Below are 19,283 nucleotides of genomic sequence, written 5' to 3'. Positions count from 1 at the left end.
TGTTAAAGTATGAAACTCACTTTAAATCTGTTTTTACTAAAATCATAATCTGAATTCATTTTGTTCATTTTGATTACACATCTTGTTCAGTTTCCTGTCTTCTGTCAAATTAATATCATTTATGTATAGATACCTAACAAATCACCACTTCTTTTACATGGCCAGGTCATATAATTGTGCTTAGAAAAACCTGCACAAAAATTTACTTATGTCAGGTTTAAAGTGTTGCATTCAGCAGTGAGGTGCAGTTTGAAGTATGATTTGTATTGGTCATGACAAATGTGGCAATTCTGTCTGGTATGAGAGAATTGAGTGACTATCTCTCAATAGTAAGATTAAAAAATTTGTTTATGAGCTTTCAAACTTAAAATTTTGTCAAATAACTGGAAGTTTGACCAATCTCCAGTTCTATTTTACTTTTTGTGTTGGCAAATTTACGTGCCTCTGTAAGGTAATAATAATGGTTCCATGAAACTTGCTTATGTTCATTTAACTCAATAATAACATGGTGTAGTGAACTAGTTGGCTGTCCATGTAATATTCTCTCTAAAAGATTCAAGCTACAGTAACATGTTTTGAGTTTGTTGCTTTACTGGTTTTAAAACTACCTTGTATTGGGCAATGTAAAATAAGAATTTTTTTATTCAGTGCAACACTAACATAGAAACTGGTGTTGCATGAAATATTGCAGTCTGAAATAATTTTGAAGTTTTCTCATTGTCATCAGCCCAGTGCTTGCAACCCTGTCTTAAATGCAGCTGCATAAATCTCCAGTTGATGTGAAGAACACAGGGAAAAAGCTGGCCACTGGAGAAGCGCAGTAGCTGACAATCTCTTGTTTACTTGTATAGCCTGACATGAAATTGGTTGATGTTGTACCACATTGGGGAGTGAATATGGAATTTTTTTTGCACATGAGGAATCAAATTACTTTTAGGAGGAATGCAGGATGGCATTTTTACTTCAAATGTTTCAGGTTTTTTTGTTACTTAAAATCCTGAAAACTCCTTGCTCAAGTATAAGTAGTTTTATTTTGAGATTAAATTAATACATGCCATTTTTAACTATGCTTCCTTCACTATTCCCAACCTGAAGCTGTGTAAGTTGTATTAATGTAACAAATATTTTTGGAGAGAATAGCTTGAAATCAGTAGTTCACGTGCTGTTGGCTTAGCACACAGTTTATAGTTTTTCATTCTTATACTCATTGCCCTGAACAATTTCTGAAGAGGGGATTTGATGTTAAATAACTTATTTTGTGGCATAATCAATTTGATCCAGTATTTCTAACTGCTGGCTGGAAAGGTATGGGACTGTTTGTTTTTTTGTAATAGGCAGTGTTCTCCCATGGGTGAGGTAAATATGAACAGTGAACTTCTGAGCAGGAAAGCTGCACCTCCTTACTGTGAGGAGGGCAAGATGATGACTTAAACATTATTTCCCCATCCTGTACTACAAAGGAGGCTCCCTATCCTGCTGCAGCATAGCTCAGAATAAAATGCACTGAAGCTGATTCAAAGCCTGTGGAAAATGTAAGAGGCTCATTTTGTAGTACCATAAACTTGAGAATGAAAAACTATTCTTGTAGAACATATCCATCAACTTGGCTTTCTTATAAACCCTTAACTGATTTAGCTTGCATTGACATTCTGTGCCTTTTCTGTGTCTTGTCTACTTCTTTGCTCTTTCCATTAGATCCTCCTACTACTACCACTCGACTGCCCACGGTTCCCTGGCATCCTTCGACTGATGGCATCACAGGTTTAGCAACACAACCTAGAATAATAAATATCCCAACATCAACTTTGCCAGCAATGCAGGAAGACACTTGGGGTACCGTCATCGGTAGTGCGGTGGGGGGGGCCCTCTTCCTCATACTTGTCAGTGTTCTGGTTGGAATTATCTGCTATAGGAGAAGACGGACGTTCCGTGGTGACTACTTTGCTAAGAACTACATTCCACCATCAGATATGCAAAAAGAGTCTCAAATAGATGTTCTTCAGTCAGATGATGTGGATTCTTACCCTGACAGTATAAAAAAAGAAATAAAACACCCAATGAACAGCCTAATATCTAAAGATTATTTAGAAGACCCTGAAAAGCCAGAGTGGAACAATATAGACAATATTAACAGGTACCAGGAACGTTATGAAAGACCAATGGATTATTTTGAAGGTGGAACACTGGGGATGAAATATATGGGTGGTGAATGTTATGATGACAATGAAGAAGACTTTGTTTCTCACATAGATGGCTCGGTAATATCCCGGAGGGAGTGGTATGTGTAGTAACCACTGAAAACTTAACTTGTACCTACAATTCATTTCATTGGCTGGTCACTTTCAGATTGTTTATACTTACTTACATGTGAGGAGGAATAAACTTTTTGAAATTGTCCCCCCCCCCCCCAAGCTTTTTCTATTGTGACTTGACAAATGGAAATGTTGAATCTGGGAAAGTGTATTTGAGCTGCTTTGATTTTTTTATTATTATTATTTTTCTCCCAATGCTTGTACTACTGTTCAAGATTTGAATTTTAATGCAGAGTGCTTATATTGGTCTATGTCAGAGGTAACAACGGCTAAATTAAAGTTACCATTCAGACTTGATTAAGAATGAAAAGTGGCTTTCTTGGCTTTCTGATTGAAAAAGAAGTTTACCTAAGACAATGATCAAGTATAATCTTTTGGGGCATTTAATTTGCAGATCTATTAATGCAGAACAGTAAGTGAATTACTCAAATCTAGAGACCATCCGCAACAAATCTAATGCTTCTATATAGCAACTACTTTACCAATTAAAATGAGTTTAGCAGAATTAAAGCTTTATTTCTAGGTTTTCTGCACAAAAATGAATACCTCTTAGTGTTTTAATGAGCCTTCTTGTAACTATGTACTTAAGTCATTGCACTGAAAATAACTTATCTATGAACAAAACTTTGAGGAGTAACTGTGTAAACAGGTCAAAGGCTTGTCTTTCGAGTAATATGAAAAATTATTTTTGTAATCTTTGATTTCTAAAAGCTTATGTTAGCATGTGTATATATACATACAAGTGAGGTATTTTTAGGCCTGTATTTGACAGGATATCAAAACTCATTACTGAATACAAGATTCTTTTTTGCAAGTACATTTAATAGTTTTAAAGACCCATTTATGAGGCTTTGTGGGAATCCTACCTTTGAATCTGAAAGCTGGGGAATTGAACACAGCTAGGAAGAAAACTCCAATGGATTTCTAAGTTGGAGAAGCAAACAAGCTTGCATATTTTCCAGAATGCCAATAACATCAAGCAGGTGAAGAGATGTTGTAATGTTTTCTAGAAATTTTATGACCTGTAGTTAAAATGGCAGTTTTACGCTACTTCTGGATAACAAGTTTTAAAAGTTACAATGCTTGCTTCGAAGAGGGTGACTAGAACTCCGGGTTATTAGTAGGGAAGTGGACACTGCATTGCCACTTCATGTAGTAAAAACGTACTGTGCAACTACAGAATATATGGAACAGAAGTTTAGATATACCCTGCAGTCTCTGTACAGCAGTGGATTTGTTTTCCCTGCAAATAGTTACTGATTTAACAGTAAGTGCTTGTTCTTTAAAATGGCATCATATGTAGGACATCTATTTTATGATCTGAAGTAGTTCTACTTTGTCTTAAGCAGGTTCAGTAAACTAATTCTGTTGATTATGTGGACAGAAGATGAAATAAATCTAGATGAATTACAGAACAATGATAAAGTCAGAACTAGAAAGATGACGACTTTGAAGTGCCATTTTTAAATGTTTAGCTGGAAAAATGAAGCTAATAAGGCTATTAGTATTTGAAACCTGAAAAGGGAAAACTGCCCATTACATTTAAAATGAAATGGGCTCCATAATTATGGCTGCTTCATGAGTATTCATGCTGGAAGCTCTTTTCTATCCTCATGGTATTTGGTAGCTTACAGCATTTAGAGCTTGACAAAAATAGTTGTATTGAGTGCTGTAGACAATACACTGTGATCGCATATGACTGCATGTCTTTAAAAAAAAAAAAAAGTAAGACAACAGTTTTATTTGAAATTCAAATGCGAAAACTTCCCTAAACAACTAAAGTTCACATTTGGATTAACTGGTATGTAATTGACGAAAGTCTCAAGTACAATAGCAAATAATATTCTATGTATCAGTAGTTTGAGAGCAAATTCAAAGAAAGCAGTTGAGTTTCTAGTAGAAGGTTCTGATCCAAGTTTCTGAAGTAAAGGGATCATATCTCTTAAAGAAATACTTGATATATCATCTTTAAAAGATGGTCTTACTTGGAAATAAACATAACCATAAACCTGTTCTCCACATGGGATATCTTGCTTGTGTCTYTGTGGATTTTTGAGGGTTGTTTTTTTGGTTGGATTTTTTGTTTTAAAAAATATTTAACTACTATTGATTGAGAAGTTGAAATGTTTTGGAGTTGAAGTTGATAATAGGGATAGGGCTTACAAGTGTTGCAATGTTTTGTACATTATATCTGCTGTAAAAAGAATTGATTGTAAGTACAAATGGCTGTTGTGTGAATAAACTTTTGTTACATTCTCCAGTGTAGGTAGTGTTCAAAAATCTTTAAAAGATACTTTCATAAAAGTGAAGGTGAACAGGTATAACAAAACTAAAAGTTGGGTAAAAGGAGCTAAAGCAATTAAACCTCTAGGATGGGCTTTTTTAGTATTTTCTCAAAGACCCTAAGCTTACAAAACAGCTGGCTTTAGAAACAATTTTAAAAAGTGTGAACTTGAGAAGGATAAGTAGGGATAGGTGTGGTCTAAACAATTGTACATTAAGCACAGCTAATAAATAAGCACAGCTAATAAAATATCTAGGATTTAGATTCTTGAAAGAAATTTTTACTTTGTTTTCAGGTGCTGTAGCTTTGCTTTAACCATATTTGTTGAAACAAAACAATTCCCACCTATTTATGACCAACTGATCATAAATTGCTGTGTAGTTGGCACCATACATCTTTGGTGCTTTCTGACTTGTTCAGCTTGGCAAGATGGTCTAGGTTTCTGACCACTCCTCTGKTTAGACGGGTTTAATTTTTGTACCTACTACTTTGCCAAAGCAATTCAAAAGCAAATTAAGTGAGCACTGTGATAACTGCAGTTATCAGTTCCTATATGTTGCTACTCTTGTTGTAAGAGTGGCTCTGTTTCCTGGTGTTGGGAGAGAATTGGGTGGCTGTTGTCATATCACCCAAAACCAGATTCAATGGCCAGACTTTCACTGAACTTATAATACTTGAGGATATTTCAATGTTATTGCAAAACTTACTGGAAAAGACATCATAAAGGTCTATCAGACCGTAGTATGCTGAAACCTATGGGCAAGAAACTCTTCTAGTGAGGCTGCAATCACAAGACCAGTGTCTTCATGAATTCTGGACCTATCACTGTCTGTTTCCTGCAACTTACTTGCTTGAACACGATAGCATCCAGCATAAACTAAACTTAAGCCAATTCATGTGCCCAATCTTCATGAGAAAAAGGGACCTGTGGTTCTTATGTATATAGGGTAGTGTTGTGACAGCAAATGAAGCTTATGTCAGGAAAGCTGTTTCCATCAAATATATTTCCTAAAGTAGAACACTGATCACTTAAGGTGATAGTTTACATCAGTCTTGTGTAGTGAGTTAGCTTCCTGCCAGTTTTGTTAACCTGTGGCTTTATACCTTAATGTTGATGGAAGAAGTTAGAAAAAAACATAGTTCCATTGTTTTATGTTTATCTAGATATTCTTACTATTTAAACAAGTTATGCGAGTTCACCTTACTCATGTGAGTTATCTGTCAGGTCTGTCTTATGCTGCAAGAGGCAGGAATGCCTTTATTGGATTGGAAATGAGCTTTCCCAAAATGAGGGATGAAAGTAAGGTGACATGGTCCAGCTTTCTGGCTCAGAAGCTGGGCAGCATTTGAAATACAAGTGATTGATACTTGTTTGGTTTTGATATAGCAGTAGAATGTGTAGCTGAAAAGGCTCCTGAGATTCCCTTTGGTAAGAGACTGAATGGAGGAGGATTGTGTGGTGTTTGGAGAAACACAGTACATGATTGTTCCTGAAGGAAAATGATAAAAGTGTAATGCATTAAAAATGCATTACCAGGTATAGAGCTGTGTTAACTTTAAGCTCCTTTGCTGTTACCTTTGATCCAGTAAATGATATAAAACAGAGCAGTTCCTTATTTCTGCATGTTTACGTATATTTTGCAGGTAACAGTTTTACTGAAGCTAGTATGAATTGTTCCAACTGTGTGACTTTTTGATAAGCCTGTCAATGTCAGTGTGGATAGCTCTCTAAAGTGTATATAACACTCAGGCTGATGACACTGAATYAGAGCTTGCTAACAGGTTTCAAACTTAGTCTTCTGAAAGATCTTAAGCGCTTACTGAATTTCTAGCATAGTAGATGGGTGAGCTTTAAAGACTGACAAATGTTTTAATTCAGTATGAGAGTTGTTAAATGTAGTGATTGAAAATGCTGAGGTCAAACAAATACTTTAATAATAGTAATAATCTCTTCTTCCCCCTAAAGTGAAAGCAAATTACTGGAGGGAGGACTCAGTGTTAAAGTTTATTTATAAAAATGACTGTTTCTAATAATAACTTTAAGTCCTAGAGATGACAGATGGTCTTAGGGGCTGCTTTGGTAAGTGTAAACCAAGCATTAGTGGGTTTGCATGTTCATTGCTTGTAGCAGTATATCTTTTTCTTTGATTCTAAGTTTGTTTTCCCTTTCTGGCAGACTTCAGTGGCTTTAAAGATTGCAAATAGAGCATAGTTGTCTGTCTTTTTTGAGTTAACACCTAGCTTGCTCGTGTAAGTGCAAAGCATGTGTTCTGTAACTGTATCTTGCTTTGAAATTGAAAATAAAAGCATGCAGCTAGTATTTTTTTAAGAAGTAGTCAATSAGTTTCTTGAAATGGTATTAATTATTCCTAAGCTCTTTTTTAATTCAATCAATTTTTGAATTGGGCAGCTGAAACCAAGACCACAAAAATGATAGTGCAGAAAGAGGGCTCCTACTTGGTGATACAAGGAAGAAACATTTCTCAGAGCATCACTGAAATAGCTTATATGAGTATTGAAAATATGTAGACTTCTTAAAAAAAAAAAAAAAAAAGTAATCTATGCTATCACATTACAGATGTGCCATTTAAGCAGACATCTTCTGTTGCTGTAGCAGGGGCTGTGATTGGAGCAGTCCTTGCTCTTTTTATCATTACCATCTTTGTGACAGTGCTGCTGACCCCAAGGAAAAAAAGGCCATCGTATCTTGACAAAGTGTAAGTATGTGTTGGACTTCTTAACTGGAAGAAATATGCAGAAAACTTGTATTTGTTCTACATAAGTATTTAAATGACTGAGTTCCTGTAGAAACTTTTCAGTTGTCACAATTTCAGGGCAGCATTTTCAGGGCAGACAAATGTAAAATCACTTCTTTCTGAAAAGAAATGAGGAAGCTAAGCATGACTTAAGAGGCAATATATTTCTTAATCCCTTCAAAAAAAGGTTTGGGAAAGAAAATCACTTGCAGTTTGAACTGGAGGGTTGGGGGGAGGTCCATCTTGACTGTTGCCACAAATGCTATAGGCTATTGGTTTGTCATAACTGCAGGCCTAATGTAAGAGTAAAGCAGCTATACTTTGCAAGTATTGTTAATGTTAAAATATTTATTTCACATGCTATTGCTGACTGAAAAGTGTGTGCTCCTGAATGTGATCTTTGGAGGATCTGGCTGCTTTTAAAAAAAAAAAAAAAAAAAAAAATCTGTCTGTCTAATTGACCCTTCAGTTGGACTTCACAAACATGGTATGTTCTACTTTATTCTTTTTTAATACAGGATTGATCTTCCACCCACTCACAAACCATCCTCTTCATGTGAGGATAGAGCATTCTCTGCACCACAGAATGAAGAYATGCTTCAGGTGAGTGAGTGGTTATTTATAATCTTAAACTGAAAAGTGTTAACTTGCCTTTTTTTTTTTTTTAAATGTTAATTTAGTCTGGTTTTTGTTTTCTGATRACATACAGAGTTGTTCCRTTGTTAATTTGCAACCAAAAGGTTTTTCTTACCTTTGGGGTATCTGAATCTTATGTTTTTGGTGTTAATGTGATCCTTAAAGATGGGGAACTGGCAGATAAATCCTTTTTGGATCTCTCATAGTATGTAACAGACTCTGCTAATCTTGAACCAAAGAAACTACAGATGTCTATTCTCTAATCACCTTGGGATTTGATGGTTTTATGAAAGGCTTTTAATATTTAGAGCAAATATAATTGATAAACTTCACAAGTGACTTCAGCAGCATGATCTTCCTTGCTAGTGAGGTTCTGTGACTTAAAAAAAAAAAAAAAAAAGCAGTTGTTACTATAAGTTATTGAGGTCTGAGTGATGGGAATATATTGGAATTTTGGCTTTTATGTGGATAACTCATGGGACTGTTTTGATTCTCAGTGAAGATCACTAAATCGCTCTTAAATTCCTGCAATTGTCTTTCAATTTTTATCTCTTTTCTTGAGCTGATCTTCATCAACTCTATGCCAATTCTGTGACAAGTATTTGGACTTTTAATGCGCTTCCATGAGTGGCTTAATGTGATCTAAAGTAATGCTGTCTAAACAAAGGATGGGCCTGTGCTTTCTTCTGTGTGCTGGAGTTCCACGACAGCATTTGGTGTTTGTGTGGTTGCAGTCTGATCTAGCTAGATCAGAGAGCTGATACACTAGGAAGCTAATTCTAGCAAATCAGAAAGCTAAAATAAGCACAGAGCAAGGGATGGTAGGACTGCTTTTCTTAGCTGGAATGTGGACTTGCCCTGGACTGGGCTGCTTGTGAAACTCCAGATGAGTTATCTGATTGAATTAATCCAAAATGATTCTTTTGTACTAGGCAATACAGAAGTACCTATTTATAGGAGAGAGCTTGAGTTAACAGTATTGATTATTACATCTCATATGATAAACCAGTCTGTTTATGAAGACCACATAGATCCTGACTGTAGCCCCAAAGTGTGATTTTGGTATATGTTGAATYGGTCAGTCTGACTTTTAGATTTCTGCTGTCACTGAAGAAAACTTTAAGCCTCTACTATCAATATTAGTGAGAATTTGATTGTAATTGTTCTTAATGGTTTTTTGTTCCATCTTCATTAGTTCATATATATATAATGTGAATGTGGCCTCTGCATCACTGTATTATATATCTCACTTGAACTGATCCTAACCATCACAGATAAAATCCTGAGCTTAAGTGTTATGGTGAAAAATTATCTTGCTTACAGAATCACAAGATATGGATTATTGTAAAAAATATATTATGCATATGTAGTGCTGCTAGATAGAAAAATGGTGATGGAAGGAAATGCAATCCTTTTCCCTTAATAGGGCTATTCATAAAGTATAGCTCCTGTTGGTTTCCTTCTGTGAGCTCTGTCCACTATRTCTGAATTCTCTCTGGGGTTTGCTTATTGTGGCTTCTGTGTTGGTGAATACTTGTAATAAAGGAGTTAAGAAAAGCTGAAACTGAATATAATCTGTATGTTAAACACATTTATAACTTTARTATATATGTATATATGGAGGAAAGACCCTAAACAGGCTGAATTGAATACTTGGGTCCCTCAAGCTGGATAAATGCAGCGCTGTTCTGGGAAAAGGAAGTGAGAGATGATCCAGTTCCTTTTCAGGCTAGATGCTAACTACACTTTATTTAAAAATCCTGGATGCTGGCAAAACACCGTTAGCATTCATATTCTGTTTCCTTTCTGTGGAACTCTGTCAATCTGAAAAGAAATAGAGCTGGAGGGTGATGGATCTRCTGATGATATTACTCATAATCAACATGTGCTGTCTTCTCTGCTTTAGGCAAGAGCTTCTGCTTAATCTAATAGAAATAAGTGTCAAAATACTAGCTTTAACCAAGAAATTATTAGTTATATTGTTTTGATGTAATAAGCCAACGCCTGAATARCTGTAAAGAGGGAAAGGAAGTGAATAAGCCCCAGAGTAAGCAGCCTGTCATGATGTCTTGTCCTATTTGACTAAAACTCTACTAGCCTTGGATTTTATGTTCCAAATGCTGTTTGAATGATGTTGTCTAGATGGAAATGAGAAGTATGCTGGTAAGCTTTTCTGGATTGTTCAGATGTAAGCTTTTGGTTACATCAAAAGGTACTGCAGGTGAGGTGTTGATGCATTGTCAACAGCAATAGATAATCAAATTCAGTCTGAGTGCAAATGATAAGCTACACAAAGATGTAAAGCAAAGTTAAAGGAGAATGAATTGGAATGATGTCTTCTGCATGTTCTAAATATCTGATGACGGAAGTGGATTGACTCAATTTAAGCTGATTTCATTACACTGATATATTTTAATAGGCACATTTTTTAATTATTGCCTCTACAGCTATTTTCCAAGTCATACACAGTAGCTTTTTTGGATCATGTGAATTATTTTAGAGTTAACAAAACTGAAATTCTCTTGTTAGTGTTTCAACAGTTAATGTTTAATTGAGATTTTACCGATGTCTGAGTAGGTAGGTGTTGGTATTAAAATAAATGAGGGATGTTGTACATGTTTAGTAATACTGGGTAGCAAATGCTTTTCATAATCTGCGTTTATGTGCTAATGTTAAATAATAAGCTTCATGTATRTAAAGTACCTTGTAACTGAGTATTCATCACCATATCTCTATGTTGATATTTGTGGAAACCAATTTGTGTTTCTTTGGCTCACTTCAGAATTGCAAAGAACCAGTTCACTTATGACCCTAAAATAGTGGGGCAGAAGTCCAAAACAAAGGAATATTAAACAGAGCAAAGAATGACACTAAATAGTTCTGCCCTTTTCAGTTTTATTTGCTCTGAAGACTGTAAGTTCATTTTTATCTGTTTTTTAACTACAGAACTATTGCTTTTGTCTCTCTTTTTTTTTTTTCCTAATGGCCATGTAAATACTATCTTGTTACTCTTGTTTTTGCATATAATTCCAAAGAGCAGTGTCTTTATTGAGCAGCATGAAGGTTATGCCCTTGGTGACAGAGAGATGTCAACCTGGCAACTGAGTTTTGAGGTAAATCAACAGAAAATTGAGCAATGGAAGAATTTCAGTAGCCTGGAAAGGAATTAATCTTGTTGTATAATATTAATTAATGGAGTGGGGAGAAAGGCACTAATTCAGGCAGTCTTCTGAATTATTAGAGTTAGATTCACTTTATTCAAAGTGATGACTTCTATGCTTGCTGAGAAATGTGACTGGGGAAAAAATACTCTGACTTTGTGAAGGAATGGAGTTATGTCTAGCTTGACAGGTACTTCTGAAGGAAAGGCGGGGGGAAATAACTGATTTTTTTGATTAGTACAATGCATGTTCGGAGTTCTTGAAGCATTGAGGAATCAGTTGGGCTTTTTGTATCAACAGAAATAAAACTGGAGAAGGGAAATAGTTCAGTAATTCTAGCCTTGGGAAGATTGACTTTAGACTTGCATCTTGTAAGAATACCTAATGTACTTAGCAAGGCTAGCCTGTCAAATACTGCAGCTCCTTAATGATAATGTTTGTATTCCTGCTCAAAACAGGAGAGAAGATAGTGAAATTGTAATAGCATAGTTAAAAGCATAAAGCTAAAAAACACCCTTTATGAATGGTGATATTTCTGGACCAGATTTGAAAAGATGGCCCACAGTAGTTTTAATCTGGCATAATATGGATTCATTATAGATTATGGCTCTCTTGGACTCTACTGGTTGTTTTCCTAATGGTCTTAATACAGGTGAGACTGTCTCTTCTGAAATGAAAGAGAAAGCATTATTATTATAATTTGCTTTAGACTGAGGAGCTGTTTAGGCAAACAAGATTGAATAGAAGGAAGCACAAAATGCATGTAGATAAACTCATCTATATTAATGAAGGACCTTACAATGGAAGAAATCGTTAACCTGATGGGGACCAGAATGACGCACGAAAGTGATTTTGTTAATGGACTCTGGCTGTATGAAGACAATGACATACTGTCTGGGATGGATGCTGGTAAATGAGAAGTGATAGACATTGTGAGTAGATGCAATATTGTTGTAGTTGGATTTCTGTATTGGAAAGGGTAAGAAAACATAAGATTAAGATGTTGGTGAGATATTGATTTAGAGTTTTAAAGGACTGTTTGAGAACGAGCATGTTTAGAGTGAAACACAATGCTGTATGTAATTCCTTTCATAAAACTCTACAAAATACAACTATGCAAGCTATTGCAAGCATCAAAGCACAAAAACAGAGATATGCTATGTCCTTCTGTATCTGAACGCTGTTGGGTAGACCAGTACCTGTTTTCTTTGACAAAACCTAATGKTTTTGAGTTCTGTCACATGCTCCATGGCAGTAAAAGGTGAAACTCCTTTCTCTAACAAGGGTCTTGTGTTTTAATGCTGTATGGGAAGATTTCCCTGATTTCTGGTTTTAGTATAATAAATGGACCCACCAGAATTTCCTGTTCTCATTTCCAGTGCTTGTCTATGTCATGTCTAAATCTGCTGTTGGTAGAAATCTTAGAGCAGGCAGATTTCCTGCCCCCCTTCCCTCCCTGTCCAGAGAACGTTAGCCTTTAGTGATAATGCTAGTGTTTTTGTTCCTCACCTGCATATCACCTGCTAGTGTGATGAATTCATGTTCAGCAGTATGTTTCTTTCTGGTAAGTGGTAAACCACATGTTCTTGGAATTAATTAACATTACATTCTAGTAGTTGAGGAGCAGAAGCAGTATGACTTCAGAAAATGATAATATTTTAATGGAATTATGAGGCAGCAAACTTGATGAGTAAGAGTAGGAAAAATAGGTCTGTGAAGACAGTGAAAAAGAACTGTTGGAGGAGTGGGGAAAGGAGGATCAAAGAAAACATTAGATTTTTCAACTTGTTTCACAATGAATGTGCAGGTCGGTTAAAAACTAAACTCTATTTGAAAACTTGAACTAAATAACAAATGTGGAAAAAGAAAAGGGGAAGGAGGAAAAAGCATGAAAGATTATTAAGACTTAAAATAGCTTATTTTGAAAAACAATTCTGAAGGTACGAACATGGGCTGTATGACCACTGTGAATGTTATCAACCTGTCAGTGAAAAAGACTTAGGAATACATCTTGGGTGTGGTTTTCTTCCTCCTGAAAGACTGGCAATTTAGCTACCTAGTATCTCAGCTACCACTGTGGAGTARTTGGAAAAGGGGTTGTTCCACTTGTGGAAAAGCTACTGCTTTAGTCTGTGCTGTACTCCCTTACTACCAGTGAAGTGTGACAGACAGAGGAGCTTACTAAGGAGTGATGATACCTTAGTAAAAGCTGAATCTTAAATCATGTTTCTTAGATAGTGTTGCTTGCTCGTGATTGCAATTGGCTGTTCTTTAACTTGGGCAGTTGGAGTTGGTGACTGACTATGTGTTTGGAAGTTGTCCATTCAGTAACAGACTGACTTCGTCATAACGGTGGCAGACAAAGGTGGCAAACAGAATTATTATCCAAAACGTATGCAAATAGATCTGAGATGGAACATAGATGCATCACCAGTGTGGTTCAGTAGTTCTGCAAGCCACTGGCAGTTTGCTGGTGAAATTGGCCAAGTAGCTCAACTCTTACTGATTTATTCTGGGGTGGCTCTGTCAGGGTTTGTTTCTGCCTACTGCAAATAGGAATTTTTGATGTTACATGGAAAACTTGCAGTATGAGTTTTCACAATATTAAAATGCCTGCCTTTCAGCTGAGGTGGATAAGAAACATCTTATTAAACTTGAAGTAAAAAAAACATAGTGTTGTTTCTGAAATGTATGTGAGAATTTTATTGGCTCTTGATATTGTCGTAAATACATCAAGTAACTGGCTACTACAGTATTAGTTTAATACATTCAGATTTGTTTGCCTCTCCAGTGCCTTGTACTGTTGATTGGGCCTGACACGTTTCAATTTTCTAGCTTTTATTGGTAGATCAAATGTCCCTTTTAATCTTCTCTTTCTAAGAAATGGAGGGAAGCAGATAGGAGGAGGAGAAAAGCAGCACTTTTAAATCATGAGTTTGGTGGAATATGGTAAAGCAAGACATTAGATCCATAAAGATTGATGGCATTGGAATAAGTTAAGGTTTGAATTACAGAGCTTTAATGGGATGAATAATACTTCATTTCACTTTGGCTGTTAACTTTAAGGCATGGCTATATTTCAGTAGTTCTCTAGAGCAAGCGATAGAGTTCAGACCACTAAATTTCATGTTGGTTCAATGTTAGTCATAGAAACTCAATTATAGCTAATGGCAATAAACTGTCATTATACATTTGGTGCTTTGAAACCTAGTCGACATTTATGCTATATTTGTCTTAAAGGGCTTTAATGTATCTTAATTTGCACGTGAACAACCACCCGTGCATACCTCAATTTCCTGAGGTCTTTCACAAAGCTCCACTTTAAAATGTAAAGGTCCAGTCAGTTTTGAGATCATCTTGAATGATCTCAAACTATTCCTCTGCTATATGGATCTGTGCTGAAATTGTCTGTTCCTGGGTTTCTCCCTGTTCATAATGTGTTGCGTTAGACTTTCCATGAAGAAGGCTGGAGTCGTCATCTTGTATGAGAGGAACAATGTTTGACTCTCTGCTGTATTGCTTAAAACAAGTCTTTGAATGTAGAAGTAACAACTTTTAGCTTATCTTTTTCTGTTTAGCGTAGAGGTGAATTGAGGTTAGCTTTTCTTTAATGCACAATTTTCAGAATTGCAAAATTAAAGGACAAACATCGGTTTTCTTTGAAAATTTAACCAGTATGGTTTTTCAGATATTGTATTTGCTATTCAGGAAAATTTTTATTTCTTTTGAATCAGGGTTTAAATAATTACTTGAAGAATACCAAACTTTTTTGTGTATAGTTGTACTATACAACTTAGGCTGTACTATTTCAATCTAGTTGGTTATGGTGCATTTGYATACTTGCTGACTAGGCTTTCAGTTGCCCATGAATACTTTTTTTCTTGAGGTAGAGTTGAAAACAGACATCTGGCCTAATAGAGGAGGTTAAATAATAATTTTGATCATTAAGTAGAAATTAAAGTCTGACTGTAATAATTCAGTTAAAGATGCAATATACTATAAATATTTTAAGATAAGCAATCCTCTTTAGTAATAGCTGTTCATATTTTGCAGTGTTGGACTTACTTATTTGAACTTCTAAGGATGAAAATTGGAACTCTGCAGTTACTTGGGAAGTGGCACACCTGCTAATAAAGATGCAATACATAGGAAACGTAGCTCACTTTTGACATATATCTGTCTTCACTTAAAGCTAGTAGCCAGGAGGCATTTTTGATTTTTGCTCTGTATAGCTGCTATGTACCTGTAAATCCTTAAGGGAAACTCTTGAGGTACGCTATTGGTGCTATTAGGTTTGGTCTTACTCCTGATTTGTGTGAAGATCAAATGAGTAATATGCAAAGTATCCACTGGAAGATGGGTTTTTTATTTCAAAAAAAACAAGCAAAACTCTGACCAAATGATGAGCCACCTCCATATCCTCCTTACTGTGTCAGGAATACTGATAATGACTGACTTGTTCTAGTTGTAGTGCTACACAGTTTTTTTTCTTTTTTTCCCTATTCCTCTTCCTTCTCCATATCTTATGTTTATCTACTACCATGTGCCCTTCAAAAAAAAAAAAAAAAAAAAAATCGATACTGTCTGGAGTTCTGCCTGTAAAAAATCATATCAGGAATTGTAGATGAAACGAATTTGGATATGTTTAAGTTGGGGACTACTTAGGATACTGGTGTCATACACATCATTATCTTCAAATATATTCTCCATTTATGGCATCTCTTTCCAGAAGCAATGTAGCTGACAAGATACAGAAACCTTATAAGGTATTTTCTATCTAAGTTAAATGTCATGAGTCTCTAACCCATCACTCTCTATCCCTTACTGAATATTCTAACAGGTAAAAGTAACATCCGTGCTTACCCTTTATATGTATCTGTAATTTTATTGATATGCTTTTGTTCTCTCAGATTTGGGGTTAATGCAAACGCTTCGGTCAGACCAAGATGGTCACGCTTTTGGGAACATTGATGTTTACTCTATATGTTGAGGCTGAATGTCTTAGCTTGCAAAGCTGTTACAGAGCCCCAGTAAGTACAGTAACAGTGTTGGTGGGTGGAATGTATGAGATACAGGTAAGGCAGAGAACAGTACATATCTGCCACCTGCAAACCTCTGCTTTCTTTACCCAGTTTCTGGGAGAGCTCACTGAATAGTTAAGTGATAGAGACCTTTGGGATAGGATAGTATTTTTCAAACTCTTTAATCAGTTGATCATTGTCAGTTTTAAAACTTTTTTTAACCATAATAGCCATGTGGAGCTAATGAGTTTGGAAACTTCAGGGTTAAACAATCTGTAAAACCATATTGATCTCAGTCATGTGACCATTCTTTGGGAACCAATGACTGGCAAATAATTGCAGAATAAAATAAGTGACTTTCTAAAAATACTTATGTAAATAGGAGAGAGAGTAAAATAAATTTCTAAAGATACTTTTGTAAATAGGGAATGAAATAACAGGACCCAGCCATATGCTCTGTGTGTGGTTTCTCGTGTGTGGGTTTGGGTTTTTTCCCCCTCTCTGTTCCAGCATAACCAATGTTCCAAGAACTGATGGTCCTAATGAAACAAGCAAAGGAATCCTATTTGAGTTGCAAGAGAAGTTACTGCTACATAAAACCATTTCTTTATTAGCAAGCAGTGCCTGGCAGTAGGAGTAAACCTACAGCTGGTACTGAGGGTGTTCATGCTATGCATGTGTTGGATGGTTTTGCTTGTGATTAGCTCTTGTCCTGTGCTGTGAACTGAATGCCGGTTAGCTCCTGATGTGCATCTTATCAAGCCTTGCCAGAGCTCTGAGATGTTTTAGGGAGGTATAATCTGAGGAACCAGGAAGATAAAAGTTCTAGGCTCCACAGAAGTTCATAGTAAAATGTCTAGGGAGTATGGACTGTCAGTAGGAAAACCAACCAGCAAAATAAACTTGGGTAGATAAGCTGTAAATATGTCTTTGCTGCTTTTATTAACAAGGAAAAAAAACAATTTAACTGTACTGAAAAGCACCTTTTCTTTGTACTGTTGCAGGGTAATTTCTCTTAGTTTTAGTTGAATGTTTTGAATAGTCTCATTACAGGTTTTTAATTTATTCATTTGGAAGCAGTTTGTTTAGCTTTTGTCAAACTGAGAAACAGAAACATGTAATCCCTTCACTATCAGTAGTATACAGTTAAATTTCCTTTCAGTTAAATATTTTTGTCTAATATCAGACTGACCATTTATCTATTTGATTGTGAAAACTTGAAAATATGTATCTGATTTGGGGTTTGGCTTTGATTTTAACCTGTGTTGACTTGTCTGAAATAAATTTCACATTAAAATTAAAAAATATATTTCTGAAAATAACGCTTTTTAAATTGACGACAACATCTATTTTTTTCCACCAGAGATCAGCTTGTAAAAGATATTCAAAAAGGTGGTCAGTTAAGACACTTCACAAGGCAATAATGTATTTTGCAATGACTAGTGCTTTTGTTTAAATTGAACCTGTTCTGCAGTGTTGAATTCTGACTTGCTTCTGCTGTAACTTTTCTTCTTTCAGAAAGAAAATTTTGCTTCACAAAGCCAGTACGGAGAGAGAGATACTGGAAATCTGCAATACATAGTAAATAATAAAATAGATTAAATTCCTAGCTAAAGCTTTGATTTTTATCTTGTTTCTTAAAATAAGTTTACAAGGATATTTTCCATGAAGAACAGAGGATTTATCCATCCTAGTCAATAACTGTTGGATGTGTGGGTTTGCTATCCCTGAAATGAAACAAGTCAGTATCATTTTAATATCTTGTATTTCCTATGTAGTTTTGCTGACTGGCTTCAGTGCAGAAACACGAGAACTCTAAAGTTATTGCTGAATAAAATAACAAAGCACAGGAGTGCTGACGGACATTTTTCTATTTTGCTTTGCTTTTTAGATTCAGTGAGCCTTAAAATCAACTTTCTTTTAAAATAAAAATATTGAGGCTAAATCTGAGTAGTTACTAATAGTTTTATTTAAGTTTGTTTCTGAGTTATTAGAATTTTTAAGGTCATGTTTCTTGATTCAAAGGACTGTTTTGGAGACCGTGCACCTTTTATTTTGCTTAAAGCTGTAACAACAACAGGAGTTGCAGGACTATGAACCTGACTAATTTTTGTATGTGTGTGTTTAGAAAGCTGTGAATGGAAGGCAACTTAACTGTGAGGCTGAAGAGCCCCAGGAACAAGAGAGTCTTCAGCAAACGTACCCTGTTTATGAGCAAATGTACTACAAAAATTGGAGTAGCAGACACCATCAGAGCTCAGGATCTGGAAGAGTCTACATCAATCCGAGGGAGCATTATGTATGATTGTATACTCAGATATTAACTTTAAGATGTGAAGTTTTTAATGCTTGTTGACTGTATGACCAATATGTTTTAGTGGCTTTCATCTCTAAAAGAATTGGTCTTTTTTCCTGTGGGAAGAAATTGCATGGAGAATTTTGTGTAGATAAACCCTATGGAATTTGTGACTTAACTGGCTTCTAGCATTTGGTATGTACTTGTTTTAGTAGTTATAGTACAATATCAGTCTGCCAGCAAAGGAGCTCCATCTGGTTTTATTAACCTTTGTTGTCTTAAAATGTATAAGTTGCAAATGAATTGGCTGACATGTCAGAATGTAGTTAGACTGTTTTTCCTGGTTATTTCTGGGACTGTTCTCTCCCCTTCCCCTCCCCCCCCCCCGAATGGATATTTTGAATGGAAATTATGGTACTGATTTAAAAATGAGTAAATAAGAGCAAGCGAACTGAATCCTTGGTTAAATGAGCAGTCACAGGCTGTGAACCAGTTTTTGTTGCATCTTTTTAGAAAACTTGGGATAATTATAATTTTGACTGGCCACAGCTATTGTTTTCTCCACTACTTCTACCTCTCCCAGTCAAATGAACAACTATACTACCTCTCTACTACTGCTTTGTTTCATAACATAYGTTGTGTGTCTTCCCACCTTGTAAAAACTGAAGCAGTTTCCTTACGTAAGAACCTTTTTGTTTCCTTTTATTTTGATCTTRGCTGCCAACTGATGTACTTCCTGGTTGTAGTTTCAGAGTAAGTTTATATAAAACTTAGTTGCAGGAAGCAGGTTACTAGGCTGATAAAACTCTTCCTAAAA

General features: G+C 35.6%; 1 protein-coding gene across 2 annotated transcripts in view; it reads left to right on the top strand.

Annotated features, from left to right (window-relative positions):
• Positions 1 to 18,826, top strand: part of NECTIN3 (nectin cell adhesion molecule 3) — a 70,449-nt gene extending 51,623 nt beyond the window's left edge. The window contains exons 6-9 of one of the 2 annotated variants that reach the window (XM_026058396.1): positions 7,175 to 7,313; positions 7,871 to 7,955; positions 17,689 to 17,751; positions 18,299 to 18,826. In XM_026058396.1, coding sequence (XP_025914181.1) covers positions 7,175 to 7,313; positions 7,871 to 7,955; positions 17,689 to 17,751; positions 18,299 to 18,475 — 464 coding nt within the window. In that variant the 3' untranslated portion in view covers positions 18,476 to 18,826. Of the gene's footprint in view, positions 1 to 1,695; positions 3,160 to 7,174; positions 7,314 to 7,870; positions 7,956 to 17,688; positions 17,752 to 18,298 lie in introns of those variants that run through there. The other variant, XM_026058395.1, reaches the window with a different exon arrangement.
• The last annotated feature ends 457 nt before the right edge of the window (positions 18,827 to 19,283 follow it).

This window comes from Apteryx rowi, unplaced genomic scaffold (assembly GCF_003343035.1).
Source record: "Apteryx rowi isolate R43461 unplaced genomic scaffold, aptRow1 scaffold_146, whole genome shotgun sequence".
Taxonomy (NCBI): domain Eukaryota; kingdom Metazoa; phylum Chordata; class Aves; order Apterygiformes; family Apterygidae; genus Apteryx; species Apteryx rowi.
The sequence above is the reverse complement of the archived record's forward strand: the minus strand, read 5'-3'. Positions and strand labels throughout refer to the sequence as shown.